The 26,912-nt window shown below is 35.6% G+C and overlaps 1 protein-coding gene across 2 annotated transcripts in view; it reads right to left on the bottom strand.

Annotated features, from left to right (window-relative positions):
* The window catches only part of SATB2 (SATB homeobox 2), a 176,292-nt gene that overhangs the window by 147,932 nt on the left and 1,448 nt on the right, over positions 1 to 26,912 (bottom strand). For both annotated transcript variants that reach the window (XM_058187821.1, XM_058187829.1), the window contains exon 2: positions 26,281 to 26,508. In XM_058187821.1, coding sequence (XP_058043804.1) covers positions 26,281 to 26,449 — 169 coding nt within the window. In that variant the 5' untranslated portion in view covers positions 26,450 to 26,508. The remainder of the gene's footprint in view (positions 1 to 26,280; positions 26,509 to 26,912) is intronic.

Genomic DNA, 26,912 nt, shown 5'->3' with positions numbered 1-26,912 from the left:
TAGTACTGCAGCATCGTTATGCTTTGGATATCATTTTAGCTGCGAAAGGAGGAGTGTGTGCTTTGATTCATTCTCATTGTTGTGTTTATATTACTGACTATAAGGCCAACATTTCCGCTACTGTTAACCACATGGAAACTGTGGTTACTGAGAACCCTATTGATACTACCGCTATGCAGTCCCCTTGGGATTGGCTGTGGTCTTGGCTTCCTGATTTTGGATGGGTAAAACATTTCATACCCATTGCTATTACTATGATTATTGCCTTAGTTAGCTGTTGCTGTTGCATACAATGTGTCCCTGGTCTTATCTCTCTGTTCCGGCCCCGGTTTAGACCGAAAGGTCGCCTTCCTTCATCTACTGTATTGTATGCCTGGAATATGGAAAGTGATAATCCCTATGTTGAAGTTTCACGTTAGTGGTCTAATTGAATCTTCAAAAGGGGGGAAATGTGGCGGGAGGATTGGAATAATCCATAAATCCATTATTCCTCCTTCCTAATATGATACCTGTACTTTTAACATATCTCTTTATATTCAACTACCTTATATTTTATATCTTATGATTGTCTGCTTTGTAACCTCAATATAAATGAGGAACTGAATGTGCCAGCTGAACAGAAACCTTGCTAAATCCTACAAGAGATGGAACATAACAGGAAGCCATATGGGTGATGTATGATACTTGCTCAACCCTTACCGTATTTGGATATCAGGTGCTTTTTGCTGTATGACATGTATTATTAAGACATGAAACTGTACTTTTTGTACTTTTCCATAGTTATTTCTGCTTTTTGAATTAAGGTTTTTTAAACCACCTGCCTGGGCGTATCCCAGGCAGTCCAGACTTTGGTGTGTGAACACTCTGGGCTCTGATGCATCAATAAAGTCTGTTTCTCTCACCTTCCTGGTCTCGAGTCTTTCTCTTGGCAAAGTGTGGCAGTAACTGGACATCTGGACTTTGCTGCTACAAGGACAAACATGCTACATACTCTGGCTGAGATTTCATTTTTACCTTTATACCAGGGGTGAAATCTAAAAATTTTCCCTACCGGTTCTGTGGGCGTGGCTTAATTGGTGGGCATGGCTTGGTGGTCAGATGACTGGGTGGGCATGGCCAATAACAATAAATAATGAAAATAATAAACAAAGTATAAAAAACAATAAGAGGTATCAAAAACCAGCTTTCACACTTTACTCACACACAATGTAAAAGCAGCTGCACTTCACATTTCACACAGCCACAAAAAGCTCAAAAACCAACTTGCACACTTTACACACACACAACTCACACACACACACACACAAAATGCCACATACAGCTTTCTGAGATTTTGTGTGTTTGTGTAGTTAGAGGGAAACACTACAGAAACACACCAAATCTCAGAAAGCTGCAAAAATATTTTATTTTATTTTATTTTATTGTGGACTTCAACTCCCAGAGTTCCTCAGCCAGCAAAGCAGGAGGTCAAAGCAAACTGTAATCAGTAGCTGAAGAAAAGCATGCCGTTGCCAGCCCGAAAGGAGCAGTAATTATAGGTGAGGAGGGGGAATTGGCTGGGCATGGGTGGGGGCTCTTGTAAGTGGGGGCTGTTAAAAAGTGAGTTTAAAAGCCTGTGAGGATCAGGAAACTCCTCTGCGATCCTCAGAGGAGGCTTTTAAAACCTCATTTTTTTTCTTGTTTTTTCCCCCTTCGGCTGAAGAGGTTTTTTTTAAAAAAAAAACTTTTAAAGGGTTTTGATGATCTCTGCTCAGCCCCGTGATCATCAGAGAGTTTCTTTTTTAACTTTTAAAGGTATGTTTCGGCTGAAGAAAAACTTTTAAAAGTAAAAAAAAAAACTCTGCTGATGGTGCGGCTCAGCAGAGGCAGGTGGGGCAGGCCAGGGATTTTTGCTACCGGTCCTCCGAACCAGCAGCTGCCATTGCTACCTAATTGGGCGAGCCGGTGCAAACCGGGAGCATTTCACCCCTGTTTATACTAAGTTACTTGTTTCTCATTGATTTCCTGTCCCAGAAATAAATGCTGGAGCAGATGTTCTTTATTCTGAGTCTCAGAGCACAACATCTTGTTATTAGCATCCAAAAGAAGTGATTTACCTGTTTGCCTTCAAGGACATAGATATGTTGTGACTATTCATTCCTCTACATCAGCTATTTAACAGATCTCCAAGATACATTCACAGGAGACTGGATGCTCCAATTCTAAGTTTTATTAGTGCTATAAAGAAATGGTTTGGAATAGAAGACTGCAGCTTTCCCCATGACCACCCTATGTACATCAATTCCTAGAAAATTTCCTCAGTTTCATTTGATTAAATATTGGGGCAAGGAAAACTTCCATTGTGCTAAGACTAGATTTATTTTAAGTTTAATTGCCATAGTGGAAAGCAGATTTCCACAGGAACTTAGGGTTGGGAAGAAAGAATTAAACCTGTCTTTCTTACACGACAATTATTTTTACAAAATCATCCCTTGGTATCACATGAAGAATGATTATTGTGGATAGAAAATATATGGGTTCTGTCATGTCCCCCTCCCCCTCCGACGACCGGGTCTAGGAAGTCCGTATCAAGCATGGCCACGAAGCCTCTGCAGCTTTGCCAAATTCCTTTCAGATTTCTCAGGGCAGGCAGGAATCCAAGTTGTGACTTCAGCAAACGAAAGGAGACTCTGCTTGACTCAAAGGTCCTCTGTGGCTCAGGCTGCTAATGCAGTCTGTTATTAACAGCAGCAGCCTGCAATTACTGCAGGTTCTAGTCCCACCAGGCCCAAGGTTGACTCAGCCTTCCATCCTTTATAAGGTAGGTAAAATGAGGACCCAGATTGTTGGGGGCAATAAGTTGACTTTGTATATAAATATACAAATAGAATGAAGACTATTGCTAACATAGTGTAAGCCGCCCTGAGTCTTCGGAGAAGGGCGGGATATAAATGTAAATAAATAAATAAAAAAGTTGCTTGACTCAAGCTGATCCTTTATATAGGCTGTGGGGTGTGGCTCCATAACTCAGCACTTATCCAGGCCTGCCCCTCCCTTCCTTCTGCTGACGTCGCCTCTCAGATCTCCAGAAGTGGGGATCTGTCCACTGTGAATTCCCTTCCTTTGGATCTGCTGCCGGTAATTCTAGCACGTGGCTGGCTCCCTGCTCACACGCTGTAGGAGTGAGGTTTGTTTGTTCATTCCTGACATTCTGTCCGGGCATGGGGCCAAGGCTGGGGGCTGGAGGCATGCCAGGCTGTTCCTCTTCATTATCAGACTCTGAATCTGATAGCAGGCCCGGGAGGCGACAAGAGGGGCCCGGCTGAGGAGAGGAGGGAGGGCAAGGCACAACAGGTTCGTACTAAATATGTGTTCTGTCCCCCTCCACAGTGCGGGAGACATGAGCGATGACTTAATTAGCCGACAACTATCAGCTCTGGCAACAAACTAGCAAGAGTTTGCCAAGTATCTCTGTTATCTCTCTTGATGCAAATGAGTGAGCCAGGAAACCAGGAACAAACAGGACTTCAGCTCTAATTCTCCCTCTAAGCAGTTGATTTGCTCGCCACGAAGTGGTATAGCAGCCCTTGCTGCTTTTATATCCTGTGGGATGTGGCTCCATGACTCAGCACTTCCTAGGCCTGCCCCACCCCTGCTTCTGTTGTTCCCACCTCTCCTGCCTACAAGACCTAGGGTCCAGCCAGGCGTGATTGCCATCAGCCGGGTCTGGAGGTGTGGCCTGGAGGGGGAAAGAGTCAGGGGATGGAGGCCTCGTTAGCTCCTCCCCCTAGCCTGCCTCTGGCTCCTGGAGCTGGGCCAGGGAAGCCGGTGCTCCAGAGGTAAGTCCTGATGGCCCTTCCCCCTCACTTTCCAAGTCACTTTCTGGCAGGGGGCCCGGCTCGGGGGGCGCAGACACAACAATATGATTAATCGGAGAAGAAAAAAACAAATGAACATACATTTCTTATTAGGTTAACATGACATTAGAAAGTGACACACACAAACTCCAATTTAAGAGGTATCTAATGAGCTACTAGGAAAATACAGGGGGCAAATACAAGCAACACTGGTACTTATGATATAACTGCACTCACTTAAAAAGAGTATCCAGCTAATGATGTGTACAGAGGAAAAAATTCACTGCTGCAAGATATGCTAACTATTGGATATATGGAATATCAGAACTATGATTGACGGTATCTTTGATAGTATAAAGACAGAAATGTCAAGAGTGAATATTGACATTTTGGAAATCAGTGAACTGACATGGGCTACTACTACTACTACAGCCATGTCAGGAGCACTGACATGGACTAAAATGGGCCACTTCATACCAGAGGAGCATTATATTTTCTACTATGCAAGATATTCTATAATCTTCTAACAAAATCATAGAAGTAATCATCATTATTAGCAAAAAGTTATAGAATTTGTTTGAACACAATCTAAAAATAACATAGTGATCTCAACTCAAACACAAACCAGGCCAATAAATATTACTACAATATGCTTTAAGCCTAGATGCATAGGAAGTAAAAGCTGAATTGTTCCAGGGTGACTTTCAAGACCTTGCTGACATAGCCTCCTCCCCCATGACATATTAATTATACAAAAATTGCTATGCCAAAGTTAGAAGTAAATAGCATCCATAGACATAGATAGGAAAGCAAATAGGAAAATTTGGCCTTGATGTACAAAATGAGACAGTATTCTTCTGCCAAGAAAATTAAATGTTTATAGCAAATACTTTCTTCCAACAACTAAAAAACTATTCTATACATAGACATTATCAGAGGAACTACAGCAAAATTAAACTATGCATTCTGTAAGCATCGATGGAACACTTTTTCAGTCCCCCATCATTACCACCACGCCACCAACGATCTGGTGCTGATTACAGCTCTGATCACAAACTCCTTGAAAATGTACAACTTAAGCTAAAAGAAACAAATACATAGTTTTTAAAATACAGTGCCTAACTCTTTTAAAATAAATTCATGACATGGTTAAAAATAATCCAAACAAGATATCATGAAATACAAAAAAATAAAAGAAGGTGAAATGGCTGCCTGCTGACATGTTGAAGGCAAAAAACAAAGGCAACGAAGACAGAGCAAATTTTTCCCAATGAAGAGCTGAATTCCAGAAAAAAGCAAGAAGAGTCAAAGAGTTAAAATAAACAATACAAACAAGATTTACAGTTGAAAGAAAAGAATAAGAGTTATTTAAGGAAATTACAGAAAGCGAGGAAAACTTTTATGCAGAGGTGAGAAAGATAAAAGTCAAGGTAGAGAATAATCTAATGCAGAAAGAAAATATTCAGAAGAGAGAGAGAATGTTTATGGAAGAATTGCATAAAAAGATCCTTGCCAGGCACATGTATCCACAAACAGGAGTTTAATTCAAAGCACTTCAAGTTTATTACATGCTACCTATACACAAGAATCTGATCTACTAATGGTCAAGGCAAATTGGCATTAGATAAAAGTCAATGGAATTCATGACTTAGGTTTTTTGTGAGAGTTTAGCAACTCCAAACTGATTATGTGTTTGACTCCACCCTCAGGCTAGCCTGGTCACCTTCTACAATCCCAAAATCAAAAATCCAGACAAACATTTGATCACTGAATTAGACACATTCTATAAAGTAAAGTTAAATTTGGTGTGAAAGTATTGCTAACAATTAAACTGCAGGAGAAGATCAATAGAAAATATTAGAATTGTTTAAAAGCTAGCAAGATAATGCAATCACATTGCTAAGTGCAGGTTGAAAGCAGATATGAGATATAGCAATGGCCAAGGAATTAAGAAAGATCATATTATATATTCCACCATCAAAGAGGAAAGTGCTAAGGAATGTTCAGACTACTAAATTGCAGTCACAAACTCTGGATAGCCCTTAAAAACAAAGAGAGTATCACACTATTTAATCTGCCTATTGAATGATTTGCATAATAATCAGAAAGCAACAGTTTAAACAGAACATTATAAAGGGTAACTTATTGGTTCAAATTGGGAAATTATGCCAAAATTATATACTGTCACCTTTTATTTATTTACATAATATTTATTAAGACATGCTAATCTAGAATAAATAGGATGGGATTAAAATTGCTGGGAGAAGCATCAATATCCTTAGATATCCTGATGTCTGAGAGTGGAAGATTTAAGGAATCTTGTTAAAAGTGGGGAAAAAAGAGCAAAACATGTCCTGTTTATTATTAAGAAAAATCCTACAATGAAATCAACAGGTCATGCCAACAAATGTAAACAGATGGAAAAACAGATGAAGTAGACACATTTTATCCTCCTAGGCTCAAAAATTTACAGGAAAGGTGACTGTAACTATGAAATTTCCTACTTGGTATTTCCTACTTGGGAAAAGGATTATGACAGATCTGGACAAAATATTAAAGAGAAGAGATGTCAACCAACATTTGTTTGTTTGTTTGTTTGTTTATAAATTTACATTTCTTATATGCCAATGACTCTGGGCAAAACTGAAGTACTAAGAACAGGGAGAAAAAATAAAAAATAGAAATAAAGAGTGATCATTTTAGAAAAATGTATTGTGTGAAGTCAAGATATTCCCAATTCTAAAATGTATATTTTAAAACTGGACCATCAGGAAGGACCAATAAAGAAATATCAGTCCCTTGGAATTCCAGTGTTGGTAAAGGATTGAAAATACCTTGGACTACAAGAATAAATCATTGAATATTAAATGAAGTTAAACCAGAGTGCTCAAAGAAAGCAGTCATAATAAAGATTCAATATTCTGGACACAAATCAATGGAAAAAAACTCTGATTCATAAAAATTAAAAGCAATCAAAGCAGGCCAAGAGAAGATAAAGTAATTAGATGCTATTGCTGATGACACTAGCGTGGGCTTATAGCAACTCAAAGAATGAATTGCTAGAAAACAGTCTTTGTAAAATGTCCATCGAATTACAAAGCATTGAAAGTGAATGAAACAAAATTTACATATATATAAAGAAATTGCGTTTTTAGGGGTTGTTTGAGGAGACCCCTGTCTCTAATTAGTTCTGCCCATCGCACCAAATCTGGTAGGGTAGACATGTTCCAGATCTTGTTTCTGAAACAGTGCCATCTAGTGGGATCCAGGAAGCATATCTTCTCTGTTGTAGCACCTGTCAGAAAGTAAGAGCAACCCTGTAGGCCTATGGAAAAACCCTGAAGAACTATTATAGCCTTTTCCCCAGTCACTGAGGCTAGGCTGTTCCATCATAATTTTTAGGGACTTTATTGTAATGCTATGTTATTAGTTCTTGATTTAGTTTTTGGATTGTGAACTGCCTAGAGCAGTGATGGCTAACCTTTTTGTCATTGCGTGCATGCCGGCACCCATAATGCAGTGCACCCCCCTGCACATCCGTGCACGACCCCCTCACACCCCCATGCATGTACCTCTGCACATGCACCCCGGCCCTGCGCATGCGTGTGTCCTCCATGCATGCACCCCAGCCCCCCGCGCATCCATGCCCCCCACACCCCGTTTTGGGCCTGGAAAACTTCCTGCATCAACCTGGAACCCACAACATGGCGGGTGGCTACTTCCGGCCAGTCGCTCCCCTGAGCCTGCTTGCCTCGCTGCCGCAGTGGCAGCCGCCTCACAGCATGGTTATGTAGGCAAGCAATGCGCCCCACCAGCGCAGGCCATGCCGGAAAATGCCCGACCATCTCCATGGGGCTGCACAGCTCATCATTGGGCGTCCTGGGTGCACAGCTGTGCATCGGGCATCCTGCTTCTCTTACACTGGCCACCTCCTTGCACACAGCTGATCAGCACTCCAACAGGGCTTCTCCAGAGCGTGGCTGCAGTCACTGGCATCACGGATGTTCCCACCACCACCAGGACCTTTCTCCCCCCCAGTAAGGCAAACCCCGAGGTTTGACAGTGAGACTGGCAGGAGGAGGAGCCATTGCTGCCTCTGCAAGGAGGCATGGTGCCAGCAAAGAGGCAGCGGCACTTTGCCTATGTGAACGGCCTCCAACGTGGATCCCAGGCAGCACAGCTTTGGGGTGGGGGACTTTCCTGACAGCTGCGGCAAGGCAGACAGGCAAGTGAGTGCAGAGGAGTGACTGGCGGCAGCACTCCTGGCTGGCAAGGGGATAGATGTCCCGGGGCTGCATGCAGGCGACAACGGCATGGTCGGTGCATACACATGCTAAGAGGAGCTGCCTAGTGGGCATGCATGCGCTGGGAAATGAACTTCCAGTTTCTGGCATACACATGCACACTGGCCTGCTAGACTTCTGGTTACTGGCGCAATGCATGCATGATGATCAACTCGCTGGATGATCTTCTGATTTCTGGCACTGCTGCATGCATGAAAACCAGCTGATTGTCATATGCGCATGCACGCCAGTAACCAGAAGATTACCTGGCAGGTGCGCATGTGTGCACCGAAAATCTGGAAGAGGACTGGGCAATGCCACACATGCCAGGCGACATGGCTCTGCATAGCCATGTCGCCTGGCATTCCACTTCTGGCACGCGTGCCATAGATTCACCATCACGGGCCTAGAGTCACAAGATGGCTATCTAAACTCAATAAATAAATATTTTATAAATATGTTTTATAAAAACATACCATTTCCAAAGCTTTAGGCAGCAGTCCTGTGGATATTTGCTCAGAATGAAGTCAAATGAAGATTAGTTAGAATTATTCCCAGGTAACTGAGCACAGGCTATGACGAGTAATTTGCATAATCCAGGGTCTGATAGCTTCTTCCTTTTAAAGGTACCAGTTTATGCAGGCACCAAAGCACACAGATCACCTCCTGCCATTTCTCTCATTTCTCTGAGAAGGTAAAGGTAAAGGTAAAGATTCCCCTCGCACATACGTGCTAGTCGTTTCCAACTCTAGGGGGCGGTGCTCATCTCCATTTCAAAGCCGAAGAGCCAGCCAGCATGACTCAATGCCAAAGGCGCACAGAACACTGTTACCTTCCCACCAAAGGTGGTCCTATTTTTTCTACTTGCATTTTTTATGTGCTTTCAAAACTGCTAGGTTAGCAGAAGCTGAGACAAGTAAAGGGAGCTCACCCCGTTACACGGCAGCACTAGGTATTCGAACTGCTGAACTGCCGACCTTTCGATCAACAAGCTCAACGTCCTAGCCCCTGAGCCACCGTGTCCCTTCTCTGAGAAAGCAGGAGCAAAAGTACAAGTTCAGAATTTACCAAAACCTCTGCAGGTAAACATTATCCAGCCCAACCAAAGTTCCTCAAACACAGCAATAGACTATTAGCAATTCATTGGGCGGGATAGCCCATTGTGGCTGAAAAATAAATCTATCACCCAAAACATTTTTCCCCCCAAAAGGATATTGATTTGCATAAACCTTCCACACACTGATGGTCCATCTAGAAATAATTACAGTCATTTAGAAGCTAATACATGTCATGTAACACATCTGGAACTCAAGAATAAGATTAGGTAACCTGGCAGAACCGCTCGGTTGGTAGTCCAAGTGCTAACTCTCTAACTGAAGGACAACTTCAAATATTGTGTTCAGCTCTCGAACCAAGGCTATTAGCTTTCCAGCTGACAAGCTCAGCATCTTTAACCACTGAGCCACCACATCCTCTCTTGTTTCTTTATATGTGAGCAAAATACTTTCACTCATGCAGAAAGTACATTTTGAAGGATCTACTTGGTCACTGTGGATCTGACTGAGACAGCCTGATAGTGAGATAGTGGGATTCTATGTGGCTTCCTTTCAGCTTCTGGGTCCTTTTCTTTAAAGCAATTTGCTTGCATAGTGATGAAAGAGTCACCCAACTTGTGAGAGTCACCCATATGACTTGTGATGGTCTTTTCACTCTGCATAGCTATTTACCCAGTGAAGGAGTCTCTTAAGTATACTGTCAAACTATTTGCACTCTTTTTCTTCCTTCCTTCCTTCCTTCCTTCCTTCCTTCCTTTCTTTCTTTCTTTCTTTCTTTCTTTCTTTCTTTCTTTCTGTATTTATGTATTTATGTATTTCTGTATTTCTTTATTTATTTAATTTGTTTGCCATCCATTCCACCGGGAGCCAGATGGCTAAAGCTATTATCAGTGGCTTTACATTAGAATCCAGATACTGCAAATAACAAGGGCCACCTGCACCCTCACAAGTACTCTTTTTGTCCTTCCACAACTGACACACTATGGGCTCATCTTCACATCCTTAGTTTAAGTCATAGTTTTCCCCATTTAAAATAGCATTTTCTCTCCGCTCCTGGCACAATTTTTACCATACTTTATCAAGGAAGCAGTTTATGACCTGACAAGTTTCTACTGGTCACCTAGGCTACCACCTCAATTTCAGAAGTCCTGAGTCATACATAGAAGAAAACACCTCCATTTCATTCTGCGCAGGGACCTACAGTAGTGGCCAAAATTGTGGAAACCTTTTGGGAAAAGTGTATTTTCTAAAACTGGCTAATAACACCACTTTTTTTTAGTAGTACCATAAAATTGTATATCAATGGAAAGATAATTTAATCAAAAATGTATTGCAATAACTTTTATGAAGGATTTGCTATTAGAATAGCAGTTACAGTATAAAGAAGAAAAGTGAAACATGTAGAAAAAAATAGATATACCAAAATTATCACCATAGAAAAAATGAGATATACAAAAATTATGTCAGTTAATAGTTAGGTAACCTTTAGCATGAATTACGGCCTTACAATGTCTTCCCATGGAGTGAACCAAGTCTTTTAATTCTGCAGCTGTTATAATGTGAAACCAAGATTGAATGATTCTTCTATTAACTGGGTTTTATTGCTGGGTTGCTTCTGACTAACAACTTTCTTTAGTTGGCTCCATAGATTTTCAATTCGGTTAAGGTCTGAGCTATTCCCAGGCCATTCCAACAGTGGAATATGATTATCTTGAAACTCCCAAAAAAGTGGTGTTATTAGCCATCAAACCTTAAAAATATACTTTCCCCAAAAGATTTCCACAATTTTGGCCATTACTGTAAATGCAGCTGCTCTGGGCAGAAGCAGTTCAGATACCAGCAGTAGTTGATGGGAATGTATTTGTGTGGCATTGTTGTATGTGGCTGTGCAGTAAAGCAGCAAGAGCTAAGATGGCAGACAGCAAGTTCTGGATTAATGAAGTGGGGAGGGGGGGCTGCTTCAGATACCAAATGGCATTGCTATCATGCGAGAGCAGATTGGCTGCCACATTTGAGAACATAACAAAAATCCTGGGAAAAACTTGTCATGTGTTTGTTTAAAATTATAAAACCTGAAAAATCTGCTAAATTTAAAGAACACTCCCTACGTATTACATTTATTATAAATATTAGTATTCATATATTTTCTATAATATTTATATGAAATGATTTGTTATTAAATCTCCTTAATGCTCAGGATTACAATTTTAAAATTAATTTGTATTTCAGGCAAATATTGGCAATAGTCAGTATAAATAGAAAGAATGACATAGCAATGTACGTCTTAATTACCCTATGACATTGTTATCATTATTATTCTTGCCTCTTACTATAAATACCCAAATTGAAATTCTTATTAAAAAACAGTTTGCTCCTGACATACATTTTAAACGAAGGGCAAACCTATTGCAACCCTGGGGCTGGATTTAGTCCTTGAAATTATTTTTGTAATCCCCAGAGCCCCATCCAACTGTGATTACAGAAAACTGCTATTTTACATCAGGAAATCCTTGAAAATTGTAGCATAAGCCCTAACAGGGTTTTGAATAGCAAAGAAAAAAGGAAAATCCCCACTGTACAACACTACTGACTTTACGGCATTGGGGTTCCTCCATGCAACTTTCAGTTTCCCACAGAAGCTTACTCCTGGCACCCTAGATTGTTCATTGCCATTTTTATTTCATTGTTAGTGATGGATATAGAGATGGGAGCAACCATCCACTACAGAATAGCTTGGAGCTATTTACTTGGCTGTCATCAGCCTTCTGTTTGCCCATTACTATTTGTATCAGTTAATTGATCTCCATTAGCCAGTAAAGCTGCTTTAAATAATAGCACATATAAAATGAACGTCTTATATATCTATAAGGAAGTGTTTTTGTTTAATTTGAGTTGAAACAAACTTTTAATTGTTTCATCCCGGGTAAACAACTATAGCTTTCCAGCCATAGATGCCCTTCCATCAGACTTCAAGAAAACTTTTGCAAACAATCAATGCATACTTATTGCAAGAATAATCTATTCCTATCTAACAATCTGCTCTTCGTTTATGGGGAGGGAGTAGAAAGGAAAAAAGGCAAAGGATCTGAAGAGAAGATCTTGATTTATAATTAATTGGAACCCATACAGTTCATTGCAATTCTTATAAATACTTTGAATACTTCACTATATTTAACCAAATGATCCACTTTATTGATTTTTTATAGAAAGTAGAATCAGGGGTGGGATTCAGCCAGTTCAGACTAGTTTGAGTGAACCGGTAGTACTGACGATCAGCTGGCCCCGCCCACCCAGCCCCACTCTATTCTGTCCTATATTTCCTTCTTTCTGGCTCAGCTGATTCGCGCAGCACAGCTGATTTCCACACTTCCGCTGTTCTATTTACCAGGGCTGCCTTAGTAGGTAAGCAGTTAAGCTTCAAATTGCTGTATTTTGAATGCTGCACGCAAGCATGTTACGGGCGCACGCACGTGCATGCACGCACACTCACCAAACTGATTATTAAACCAGTTGTCGCCTACCACTGAGTAGAATCTGATGAAAACACAAGTCATGATCAAGAAATGCCACTGGAGCCAGAGGGAGAGGGGGAGAACATGCCATGGGTAAAATAGATATAAAGCCAAACAAAAGCTTAGTAATTCATAACTTAATTGTGTCCAAACACCTAAGATTTGTTCCAGCTCCTTTCCTAATTCTGATTTAGTGCCACTACTTTCAAACTAGGAAATGCAACACATTAACATATGCCATTAAAGATAGTCCTCAACTTACAACAGGCTACTTAACAACTGTTCAAAGTTATGGCAGACTAAAAAAAGTTATTCATCCTCAAAGTTATGACTGCCGTTTTTTCCACCTCACAGTCATACAATTGTATTTGGGGCATTTGTCAACTGGCTCACATTTATAACTGGCTTCAGCATCTTGAGGGACCTTTTACAACGTTTTCTTGCTGTTTTTCAGTAAGTAAAATGCTCATTACATAAGCTGGATTTGGATTTGTGCCCACGTGATTCATTTAACAACTTCAGTGAGTCACTTACGATGTCATACAAATAGTTGCAAAATCAAGTCCAGTCACATGGTGACTCAGTTTATGACTGCAACAACTTACAACTAAAATTTCAGGTTCAATTATGGCGGTAAGTCAAGGACTGCAGTACCTGCAGTCTAGTACTAACCCTATTAGTATAAGTGTCCCCAACCACCAGTCTGGTAGTGGTGGCAATTTCGGCAGTTTCGGCAGGAGGGGAATGGTTTCACACATGCAACTTAAATCCCATGCATGTGCAAATGAAGCTTCATGCACTTGCCCATGGCTTTAGAAGCCCAGTTCCCAACAGGCCATGGCCCGGTAGCAGGCTGCTGCCCAGAGGGTGGGGATCCCTGTATTAGTAAGTCCCATATATTAATCACTTTTCCTTGCTATCTCAGTCGTTCTAGCTTGAGCTTTACTATCTCTTCTTTTCTCACATTATTGTTCTGAACAGATGATTGTCTCCAGAGAATTCAGATAGATTATATTTGAGGAAGGAAGGAAAAAAATAAACAATCCTGGTACTTAGAAATGAAGCCCTGGTTTGAAGATAAACTTCTTTCAATTCTTCAGCAGCCATAAGACATAATAAACTTCAGAGTTTGGTATACATTATATATTGATTATGCATAAGAATGCATAGTAAAAATATACAATAATTGTATATGAAAAAGTATTTTATCTTTTCAAAATGTACCAGCTCAGATAATTAGGTTTCTATGTACTTGCCTAGGAAGCATGAAATCCTCTGCCTTTAAAAAAAAAAGTCAAAATGTTTCAGCATAAGAAAGGTACCCAAGGTACTTAATCTCCCTTAATATTTGTAAACATGTTGCTTGTTAATTTTCGTTTTTAAAAACCCTCAAGTAGGACTACAAATTTCAAATTAACTGCAACTTTGATCACTATGCACTTTTTTTTTGCCTTACTCAACCATCAATCTAGTACACCAATAGTTGCATAATATAACTAGGCTAGTTGCATAGACCACCTTAGTTCAATAATTTATATTTATTATTCTCCTTATATGATCTGACTTCAAAGGATTATAGATTGTAAGAGAAGTTATATTCTGAAAATTGTTTTTAACTTAGTAAACCATAAGCTCTTACATGTCGTCTTAGCAAGAAGTCTACTATACTTTTAACTTGTATTCAACAATCTTTTGGCTGATGTACTCTCTAGCACCCTCAGTCATCTTCTCCATGGTTGGTGAATACTCTTCAGCAGACTAGAGAGCACAATGAGTGCAGAATGGAAAAAGTTAACTGTCATTACCAAAGCAGCAAATGTTTATATATAATTAAATTTAACCCATTCTGCAGATATTCCATGTAACATCAGATTTAACTAACATGCCACTGACTCTGTACAAATACATATTTCTTCCATGTAAGTACATTTACTTCCTGTGATGTTTATAAATTGTCTCATGTATCTGAGACAACAAACATATCAATATTAAATATTGGTATTTCAGAGGACTACGTGGTTCATCAACATCGAACACCAAGATGACAGGTCTTTGTTCATATACAGGTATGCCACTTCTTGTATGTGCGGGCATTCATTTAAATCTCCCTATCTTTCATGTTCATTACAACTTTGAAAGGTCCTATTTCTATTCACTGACCGCATTAGAGTAGATTCTAAAGTCATTAATTGGGGAAATGCCATTATAGCCTTGTACTGCAATGGACTTTTATAAAGAATAAAAAAAGGCTTTTTAGAAAATGCACATATTATGTAAGTTCATTCTCAAAAAAGTATTCAATACTGTATGCCCAAAGTTTGGAAGGGATATTATTATTGTAATGTTATTACATTATTGCATCAATATTTATAATTTACTTTATTAATTTATTGCTTTTATTAATGCATATACTATCAACTTTTACTACCATTTTGTATTATTTTCTTTCAACTGAAATCTCTTCCAAACAGATTGAGTCCGATTCAGTAGTAGCAACAACATATTATTGGGAACATTTTGACAGTCTAACTCAAATAATTGTTTTCAAACATAAACTTTTGAGAAAGGGGAGGTAAACCATACAATGTAGCTGCAAAAATTAATCCAAATAGCTGGAAAAGATCTATTTAGTGTATTAGTTTAGAGTCTTGTTATTCCTCTGTTCATGTAGCTGTTAGAAAATATGAGGGCATATTTTCTAACTTCCCTCTACATATGCACATAAAATTTCTGATTATTCCTAAGATTTCCTCACATAGCACAGCCAAATTTTCAGGGGCTTTAGGAATCTACAGAGAGAAAAGTTGAGGTATGGAAGTCCATTTCATTAATGTGAATATTTCAGTCACGAAAGAAAAGTTGAGAATCAAACCAGAAATACAGTTTAGAAACTAATGTAGTTTTGTATCCATTTTTATAAAATGGCCGTGAATGCTCCAATTGCAAAGAACAAAGAAAAAAACAAAACTATACAGACAATAGGAAGCGTCTCAGTTCAGCAGAAACCTGAATATTTCACTCTACTTTAACATCTGAAAAACAGCAATTCCTAAAACCTTGTCCACATCTGTGAATGCAAGTAACATATTTTCTACTATAAATAAAATTTTAGTTAACAAGATGAGGTAAAGTAAACCTACTTCAGTTTCTCTGCATTTTCTCAAGGTCTAAAAATTGGTAATGTGACAGATCCATCTCATTTTTCTTAGTGATGTTTTTATTATTCTTTCACTCAATTAAAGCAGAAATGGATATTGCATCTCCTGACTGTATAATTGTTATTGTAATCTGTTTTCTATCACTGCTTGGGAAATTGGTCCAAAACAACATAAACTATCGACAGCCTCAAAATACAAGTCATTTTCTTTTACCACAATATTTAAGGAGACATCTATCATGGTACTCAGCTCATATGCAAGGATTACAGTAAAAAAAGTTATTTGTAAATTGGGAAAATGCATTATGAAAGACACCTTTTACTGCATAGTAATGCATAACCCCGAAATGAAAATTTTATTCCTTTAGCAAATACCATATTAAATATCAACTCTTAGAAATAAGCATATTAAGTTGTGATATAAAATGAACATAATACATAGATTATTCACAGGGCATAAAACCAGCAATTATTAAGAAAAAATATCTAAATACAAAAACCTAATCCAAAATATTTATAGGAGCTATTGTCAAATATAGCATCTAGACAGTGTATGTATTTTAGGATCTAAATCTAGATTAGTAAATACCAGGCCTACTGCTAGGGTCTCAAATATCTATTGTCTTCTAAATTGTAATATTAAATTCCAGAACATATAAATCTCAAGCCCAGCTTTGCTTCATATAATAAATAGCTAATAATGAAATGACTGAAAATAAGCTTTATTTATCAATGAATCTATTTAGTTAAAATGAAGGGCAGATGCCATGATATAAAAAATTTGCACGATAATCTTTTTTAGAGATTCTCCAATATTTCATTTTGGCATAATACAATGTATTTCCATTCATTCACTCATAGACTTCCAAGGTACTGGCTTTGGCTATATTCCTAAGCAAATTTATTTGGAATCAAATTTCTTTTCATAGTAACGCAGAATTACATAAATTGTATTCCATTATTAGTTTGCACAGATTGGTCAATTTGGACTTCGAACAATATTATATGCTGTCCATGCGAGCAGTTTAAACTGTATATGGGTATACTTTCATATGGATGAATACATGAATAGGAGAGCAAAAAATATAAAATAATAATTCCAAAAGGAATAAGTATAAACAGCAAGTAAAAAGTTGGGGAAGATGCCAGAAAATGTTATAGTAGTTGAAGTATGACAAAGTGGCTGACGTTCTACTTTCCATGCACAATTAATGCAAAAGAAAGAATCATAAATTAAGACATGAGTCCCCAAGCATTTTAAGGAGCCGACCAATTTTTGAAACTGTTTTCTGGATGCTCCCTCAAAATGGCTATAGGAGTTGTCCATTCATAAAATGGTAACACTGAGGACATCTTCTGTTTCAAAATAGTTATTTGGCAAACAGCTATCTGCCATTCCCTCCAACAAGATAAAAGCCTATTGTCTTTGTTTAGTTTGGGTCTTTACAGGGCAGGTGATTATACTTTCAAAACACTTGGCTGTAGCTGATAGTTATTTCATTTTTAAAAACTCAGGTGATCTACCAAGCTTGGTGAACACCATTTGTATGGTGTTCACCAAGCAATACTTGGTGAACACCATACAAATACTGGCAATACTAAGATAAAAGGCACTTGGTTGTTATTTTAAAGTTCTACATGTTTAACTTTTAAATTAATTTATTCTGTGCTCAGATACAAAAATTATCAGATGGAGATTACAGTCTTATTACCATTAGGAATCAGTATGGATATATTAGAACATGTTCTAATGAAAGCTCAAACTGCCACCTGCAAATCACATAAAAAAGCAAGCCATGGAACAGTAGCCATTTCTGTTCACTAAATCATTGGAAACTATTTGTAAATCAATTTATATGTTCCTTTTCCACACTCTACTCCTTAGACTGTTAGGGAACTGCCTGTAGTAAATTTGACATTGTGGCAAAGGAAGAACAAGAACTCGGCAAATTCCTATGGTATGAATAAAAGTCTTACACTAAACACGGTCCCTGTTGTTAGCAAATAAAATTCCATTCAAGATGGTTAATTTCTAACAATACAACATGCTTTAATACTTTAGAGCTAAAAAAAAGTCTTAATTCCCATTTTTTACTGATCAGGAGCAATCCTTCCTCATCACAAGCAATACTTATATTCTATGTTTACTGTATTTTTTCCAGTGACTTCTACATCATTCAACATGGCTACATTCATTTGTTTCATGGTATATTCAATGTTTCCTATACGATGACTGGATTAATCAAAACTATTTGTATTCTACTTTTATCAAAAATAGTTTTAAAAATACATATACAAAGAAAACATAAAGCAGATATGTGATTTACAGGCTAATTATCAAAAGCATGTAGTCATTTCATAATACATCACTGGTGAACTACCTTATATGAAATCTTTGTTTTTACAGTGTACAGATTTTCACTGAAATCTTTACATTATGGTGAGACAGACTTTGTTAAATTTCTACTATTTGTTCTTTTGTTGATGAGCAGTTAAAGAACTTAAACTTTAAAAAAGGACTCCAGAATAGAGTATATTTAGAAAATAATTTACAAAGTACAAAGAAACAGAATGCCATTTATTTATACCAAAACTTATGGTTGTGACATTTTCACAATAATCACATAAAACATATATAAATTTTGTCAAAAACCAAGGTATTAAGTGCAATATAAAATATTTAAATCCCATAAATTTAAGCGTACCTAAATTATACTTTAAATGTATGTAAAGTGGGAATGTATTACTCTAAATACATTCCCACTTTACATTTTTCAGAATTCATCCTGGAGCTCAAGTTTATCAGTCACATATATAAACTGATAAAACTGTTTAAGCTAGATTTTTCATATGATAAAGCATTTAAGAATGCTTGAATACACTGTTGTCAAATACTTTAATGCTACATTTTCAGTTGTTGCAGGAAATATATACATATCATTAGATAATAATTACACATTCCTTATCTAAATTACTTAGATTTGCAGACATCAAGTTTGCAAAATATTTGCATGTGTATATTTATTAATTTTAAGTATGAGAAATTATAACATACCAAATTTACACATATATTTCTATATGCATGTAATATAGAAAAAGAATTGATTGTAAAATTTTCTTTCCAATTTAATTAAAGTTACTTTCAAATATATTATTTTCAGATATATTATTTCTCCATAATTTCAAATAATAATATTGTTCGGAAAAAAACTACTATTAATAAAGTAAAAGCAAAGAAACACCTCCTTTCTTAATGAAAATATCATTAATAGTAATCTTTTAGGAGGATAGTATAATTCATGCACATCAGTGATCTATTTTTATGTGTTTTAAGTAGTTCCAAATAACTGAAGTTTATTCATATATATAATAATATATATGATAAATATTTAACACTCCATGATAAATGCTTAACTTAAATATGGTGGGAAAATTCAGCCTGGCAAAGATAATTAAATATATTTCTCTGAAATCATCAGCTTCTCAAATGTTTGTCAGTTGTGGCTTTGGGTCTTAAAACAGAGTTTCACTTATAGAATGTCTTCGTATGAAAGTGCATCTGTTTCTGTGGAGTTTATACAGTAGGAACCAATTAAAATAAGATTGATTCATCATTATCTCAGAAGGAAAAAAAAGAGTTACATTTTAAAACAGACACTATGGTTGAAAGTCAATATTCTCCAGAAAGATAATGCTTTCAATTCTTCTTTCACTCAAACATATATAATATAATATAATATAACATATATAATATAATATAATATAATATAATATAATATAATATAATATAATATAATATAATATAATATAATATAATATAATATATACAAGAGTCGTACCAGAAACCTAATAAGGATTTTCAAACAACATACTTAGTTTTAATAGCAGATGATATTGAGGTTTAATATATAGAACTACAAAACAATTACTAGCCTTTCCCCCAGCAAATAACTTATCAACTTTAAGTCAGCTAATGTTATTTTACATGTAATTAAGTGATGTTGAACAACATTGAATGAACTACCTACTCACATATAAGAGTAAAATTTTCCAAGTCTTAATTTACAGGTATTCCCAACTGTAGCATGTCTTTTAAAAAATATATTGCTATTTATAACTATTCATTAATTATTAAACAATAAATTACTCATGTATTGATTATTATACCCTTGCTTATTTATTAAAATTATTATATTGCATATTTATTAACCTGGGTTATTTATTATACTACAACCCAGAAAATATATTTTTATTTTATTTTTTTCAAATAATTCCACTTTTATTTTTAGCTTTGGAAATAATAAATTAATTCATTATTAACTCAGAATATTTATTTGTTTGTTTATTTTATGATTATTTTTATCCCACCTTTATTATTTGTATAAATAACTCAAGGCAGCCAACATACCAATACTCCTTCCTCCTTCTGTTTTCACCACAACAACAATCCTGTAAGGTGAGTTGGACTGACAGAATGTGACAGGCCTAAAGTCACCCAGCAAGCCTTGATTTTGCTTTTAAAACAACACTTCCCTGTCTCTAAACTTCTTCACATAAATGAACAAGATTGACTAAATAATACAACTTCCTACACTATTTTCCCTCCTTTCAGCTGACATTATTTCAATTTCAGTTCAAGGAATTTGCACTACTGAAACATATGTCTTATACTGATACTAATCCATATTTACCCAAGTTAAATATTACTTTAGACATATACGTTATAGATAAATGCATATATTGCCTACATCTACATAACAGGTTTTCAGCAAACAAACTCTCATAGCCATCATTTTAAAAAGTAATTGTCTTAAATATGTGCCTTTCTGCAAGACTGAAGGACAAAGTTTTCATCTGTAACAAGTCTAACTGCATGTACTTCACTAGGGAACAAATCAGTGCAACATCCTACCAAGTACTTAAATGCAAGAAGAGGAATTGAACGGAAACAAATTAGTATGGCAAATCTTATTACTTTAATGGAACTTACTTCCAAGTACATACACCTAGAACATATTTTCCTTCTTCACACAGTTTAAAATAACTCTATCATTTATGCTCATTTCCCGGTGAAATAATTGTGAAAAAGAAAAAAGAATAGTATCACAAGTTTAAATACTATATATCTATAATGTCCTAAGTATACTTTTTCCCAATGAAGTCATCATTTCTAAACAACTACAGTACTTACATTCTATATAAAACTGTATTCTATTTAGAATGCATTCTAATATCTATTCTAGAGGTAAGGCTGGATTCCTTGTTTTTTCCTTCACTACGCTGACTTTGTTATTAGTTTATATAATGATATCGGCCATTCTCTTCTTCATCAAACTAATCTTTTTATCTTTGAAGCAAATAAACAAATAGCATTACAACCCATGTAGATGAATGTTTGAAATCCATCAAAGTTATGACTTTATGTAAAGTATTTCAGAAGATGTGTTCCAAAATTATGTAAAACACCAATCCCAGCTTCTTTATTGGATTATACAGTATGCTCATTCAGAATATAGAGCTGCATAATCTTAAAACCAAAAGACCAAATTCTGAAACCAACAAAAGTGCTATATTCTTATGAGAAGACAAAATATGTTGAGATAGTTAACTCCAAAAGCACATCTCAACGATCAATTAAATTATAAATTCTGATTTCTTAAAATATTCAATTTCTAACTTACTAAACGGCTTATTATTTCCCAATTATTTTGAAGATTTTAATTTTGACTATTAACACTGTAAAATAAACAGGTTTTACAATATTTTAAACTGATTTTATGTTTAAAAAGCACTATCATTTCAGGTTATGTAAACTACATATATTCCAAAATCAAGCAATAATAAAAATCTGTTACAATGGCTAAAACTAGATTACTTTTCTATCGCGTTATACAGTACTTGCTACACATATAAAACAATACCAACAGGAGAAAAACTGAAAGCCCCAGCACTATAGTGTTATTGCCACTCAGTTGCAAAAGCAACTTTATTTGCGAAAAATGTATATTAACAATTGTCATCAATACTATTCCATTAACACATTAGTACATCCTCATTACTACAGATTCCATCTTAATATTTCAGCAAAAAGCTAACTGATTTTCCTCTCATGACCCCTGTAACTGTAATAAAAGATAATAACAAACCACCTATGCCCAGTTCTATTAGATACAGCATTAATCTTTGAAACATAAAGATTTTAACAATGGCATGCTAGGTCTTAAAACAAAAACTGAAATCCTATTTGGGACTATGCAACACTGAATTTATTATTAAGTAAACTGTATAAGCTTGAGGTCCTGATCTGAAGTTTAAGGCCACAACCTAATGTGTATTTACTTCAATGGGATATATTTTTCAGTTGTATGTCATATTGGACCTCTAGCTATTTTATTAAAAATTAAAAACAGAGCTTTATATTTTCCTGTTAAGCCAGTTTGAGAAGTATGTACATACACTGAATAGAAATAGGCTGGCTTCCAGCCTTGATATCCTTAGAATACAACTACTAAAAAGAATGGCATTTAAATTAGTCTTGATAAACTCACTGATTTCACTGGACTGATTTAATAAGTATCAATGTGACTGAATCTGACCTTTAATAATTTTATCATCTATGTTAAAAAATACCATATTTGACTGAATATGTGAACTATATGATATACTAAACTTTGAGATGTATTGAGAAACTACAGAACTGTTACTACTTTTCATTTACCCACTAGATACCTCTTTAAGCAAAACCTATACTTTCTGAATCAGTCTAAAAATATATACAAGACCTAATAATATGTGCATTTCAGCCTTATAATACAACTCGAGAAACAAAATGAATGGATCAAGTATGAAAATAGTATAACATGTTAACTTCAGATTTATGCACTCTGTTTCTTAGATCTGATGTTGGCATGTTATACTATTTTTCTGTATTTAACTTAGGAACAAAATAAAAGACCTAATTTTAAGGTGTCTTAGCGATTTTTACAGACCTCATTTCTAAATTAATGAGATGACAATCACAATCTTATTAAGGTTTTAAAATCCTAATAAAGATAAATGTACATAAAAACTGACGAGTCATGAACAGATAATTTTATTCAGCGTTTTTAGAAATCTGAGTTTCCTGGCCATTAATCGTCCTTTTCTTTTCTTCAAAATCCTTATGGAGCAAATTAGTAACTGAGAGAAGACGCCAATTCTAGTAAGTGAATGTTACCCAGCAGGGATATAAAGCTGTCAACACCCCAGAGCTCTTGCTTGCTTTAACCTCTCTCCCAGGCGTCATATGTATTTTAAAGAGATATTTGCTTTTTTCTCCCACAGACTTACTATAAATCCTCCCAATCATGAACATATCACAGCATTTCTGTTTTATTACATAGATGGTTAAAACAGAGCATCTAGGAATTGCAGTGCTAGAATATCAGAAGAAGGGGGAGGCAGAAAGAAAAGCAGCAGCTAATCTTGACTAGTTCTACTGAAATTAATATTGTAAAGGATAAGAAGTGTTAACTCAAAATCACATGATTTACCATTAGCAACAAAAGTTTTAATTTTTCTCTATATCTCAAAATAAAAATTTGAAAAAGGATATGCCACAAGTTGTGTTAAGAGATATGCATCTTAACATAACTAATGTTATAATCTTAGGTCTGCACAAATAATAATTGGAGGGATAAAGAAAAGAGCGTGCTTTAAAATCGTATGGGAAGTATCAATGGGCTTTTTTGTTTTCACCAACAAAAATAAGATAATTACAGTCTGATGATCCTTAAAAAAACTACAGTACTATTTTAAGAACTTGTAACTTTCCTAAATTATGTATTATATTTAAAAATAAGTAATTATACTTGGACAATCTCAAGAGATCTTTTTATTGTTTTACATACCAATTATTCCTTCAGTGTAGCTAGATTCTCGAAACCACTTTCCCTTTCTGTATAATTTACTATCTTCAAATCTATAAAATTCAGATTAAGCATGTTGTAATGCACATGGCAGCATATATACTTGTAGCAATTTATTTCAAAAAATGGATGTCTTCACAAATATTGGGTTGAATTACAATTAAAAGGATAAATTTACTCTATAAAAATGCACTATTTGAAGCAAGGCAAACTTTTTCAATAATTTATGCTTAATCAACAAAAGAGATTTGTTGATCATTTTTACAAAGTAAACTTTTGAAGCACAATAACATGAAAATTTTATAAGATAGAAAGTTTTACAGCAGCTAAAATAAAATTTACATCAATTTTATTTATCACCCACTTCCTAAGATGGTCCAATTTAACTATTTTAATATTTAATTGCCTTAATATTCAGTGTAATAGAATTAAGAATGTTTTTTGAAATTATTCTTAGTGCCTTCAATTGGTAAGCAGGTGCTACAATTACAAGAACCTGCACAAAACAGAACATTAATACTATAATATAGTTTATTAATTTAAAACAATTAGCATTGCATGAAAAGATAAGTTCTTAGAAGATGACCCTGGGAAATGAAAGACTTCACCAAAAAATGAATAAAATTCTGTCTCTTGTCACACTGATATCATTACCATTTACCCTGTAGTAATAATGCAAGATTTGCAAACCCCTCCATAATATTTTTTTAAAAATTAAAAACCTCTCATTCCACAATAACTTATCAACAGAAAGCAACAATGCAAACTTACAAAAATTTCCTCAAAATAAATGTTCTTAATTTGACCCAATCTCCTCCATGGCTCATTTTGAAACAGTTGCAAAAAGTATACCAAGCAACAAATCAATAACTGTTATTACTTTCATAGTTTTCAATAACTTACTTATTTTTCTTATCTCTAAGATTTCAATGATAAGAATACTAAAAACAACCCAATACATTCATCAAAGCTCTGAAACCATTGAATATTTTTAATCCAGTGCAAAAAACCCATTTAAATTACCTAAATAGCTAAAATGGAGGACAAGGGAGACAGAATGAGAGAAAGATAAGATACAACTTTTCAGTAATCTTTAGCAATTACTAATCTCTACTGAACAGGGAAAGCTAAGAATGCACACAAAATGGTTGAATTGTTAAAAAGAGTGCAATGGTACTATTCTGTACTTTTCTTATTAAAGAACCCAATATTTGTAAAGACATCCATTTTTTAATAAACTGGTGCACAGTAAAAATGCTGTCATGTGCATTACATGCTTTATATTTAAGACAACTATGTGTTTGCAATTATTATCTCCTTCTACTTTAGAAACTTTGCACAAAGATGACCTTGTTATAATGTCCACCTCCAAACCTAAAGCGATTAAAGTGAAGGATGAAGGAACTATGACATTCAAAAATGAGATATTTAAAGTAACTGCATGTTGTTAAGGTTTTAAAATATTAATTACTGAAATGGCATTATTTAAAAAATGTAAAATTATATAGAACACATGAAGTATCTGTAATTATAACATCTAAATAACATAAGCGTTAAAATAGATATATAATTCCATACAAAAAATAGTTTTTTAGAAGAAAATAAAAAAATGATTTGGTTTATATATTTTGCATTATATTTCACTTAGTGATACCAAACTATTATTTCTAAATGGATTAAGATTACAGATTTAGAAGGCCATCTGAACTCCTAAAGTACATCTCACAAATCTCAACTGAATTAAACTAAGAACAGATAAAGAAATAATACACGAATTCCCTCTGAGGTTTTGTGACAAGCAAGACATAAGGTAAAAGAGTTATGATATTTATCCTCATATCCTTAATTAGTAAAATCGGTACACACTTTTGTGATATTAAGTTAATCTAAGATATTATCCTAGAATGGATTTTGAAATGACCTTTTTCTATATTTTAAAGATTTTGAAATCCTTCTAAGAAAGAATGAAATATAATGGAAATTGTGAAATGCACAGAACACATTTAACAAAAATAGAGAATTTTGGGGGCTAAATTAAGAGCCACTTTTAACGTAGTTTATTTAATGCAAACCATTTCAGAATAAATAAAAAACTACATAAGGGCTAAATACTTCGACATTGGTCCAGATATAGATATACTATTTAGAAGATAATGACAAGTACCCTTAAATAAAAGACCTACATTTTTATGTGTTCTGTTAAGACAAAGTGTTTAACAACTTTAAGCATTCCAAGAAAAAGAAGGCACTCTCTACTGCATCATAAAGAAGTTAACTCCAGATATAAAATGGCAAAGTGCCCAAGATATGCCACTCTCTACATAAGCCACTTTATTTAACCATAATGAGCCTATTGGTTACTGATGAGAGACATCAGTTAAAGTGGGCATTAACTGTCTGCCATTGACTTTCTTTCCGTAATCTTACACCAAGACACTCAAGCTACACCAACCTGAACCCTGAGACCTTGTGCTATTATAACTCAGCCGCCAGACTGTTATGCATACATTAGTTCTGCTAGGTTTGTTACCTCCCACTGATTTGGTGACAGAACCATTGAGCCTCCCTCTGGCTCCCATAGGGCTGCCATTCTGTTCAAGCCTGGCCACCTTCACCGGGGGAGGACCTTTGACATCAGGGCTGCCGCTCCCTCTCTCTGGGCTATCCCTTAGGCAGGGACTTTCACTTCTCCGATCCATATTACTTTGAATTGGAGACAACGTTCCCACAGGCAGGTCACAATAAAATGAGCAAGGACCTAAAAAGAGAAAGAGGTAGAAAGAAACAAACAAGAAATACCATTTCAGAAGCATCCAGATCCACTATGTCAATTAGTTACATCTACATTTAACTAGGAGAGTGCTTCAAGCAGAAATAACGGCAGCTGCTTGGCACAGTTTTGCACCTGATTTCTTAACATCTTCCTATGCTGCTTAGGGTATCTTCAGCTAACAAGTATCTTACACATTATCTTTCAGAAAACTTGGTCGTTCATTTAACTTTGGCTTTATAAACCTTACTATTATCAGAACTATTTACCTGTTCCAGTTTCTCTTTTGGAGAAAGAATGCAATTTATAAAAGCTTATTAACACAAACAAATGTGTTAATAAGAAAGCCTAAGCTTAAAGAGAGATAATGGATTTCAGATACAATAACTCAT

Source organism: Ahaetulla prasina, chromosome 1, assembly GCF_028640845.1.
Source record: "Ahaetulla prasina isolate Xishuangbanna chromosome 1, ASM2864084v1, whole genome shotgun sequence".
Classification (NCBI taxonomy): Eukaryota; Metazoa; Chordata; class Lepidosauria; order Squamata; family Colubridae; genus Ahaetulla; species Ahaetulla prasina.
This window is presented reverse-complemented; position numbering and strand designations above follow the sequence as displayed.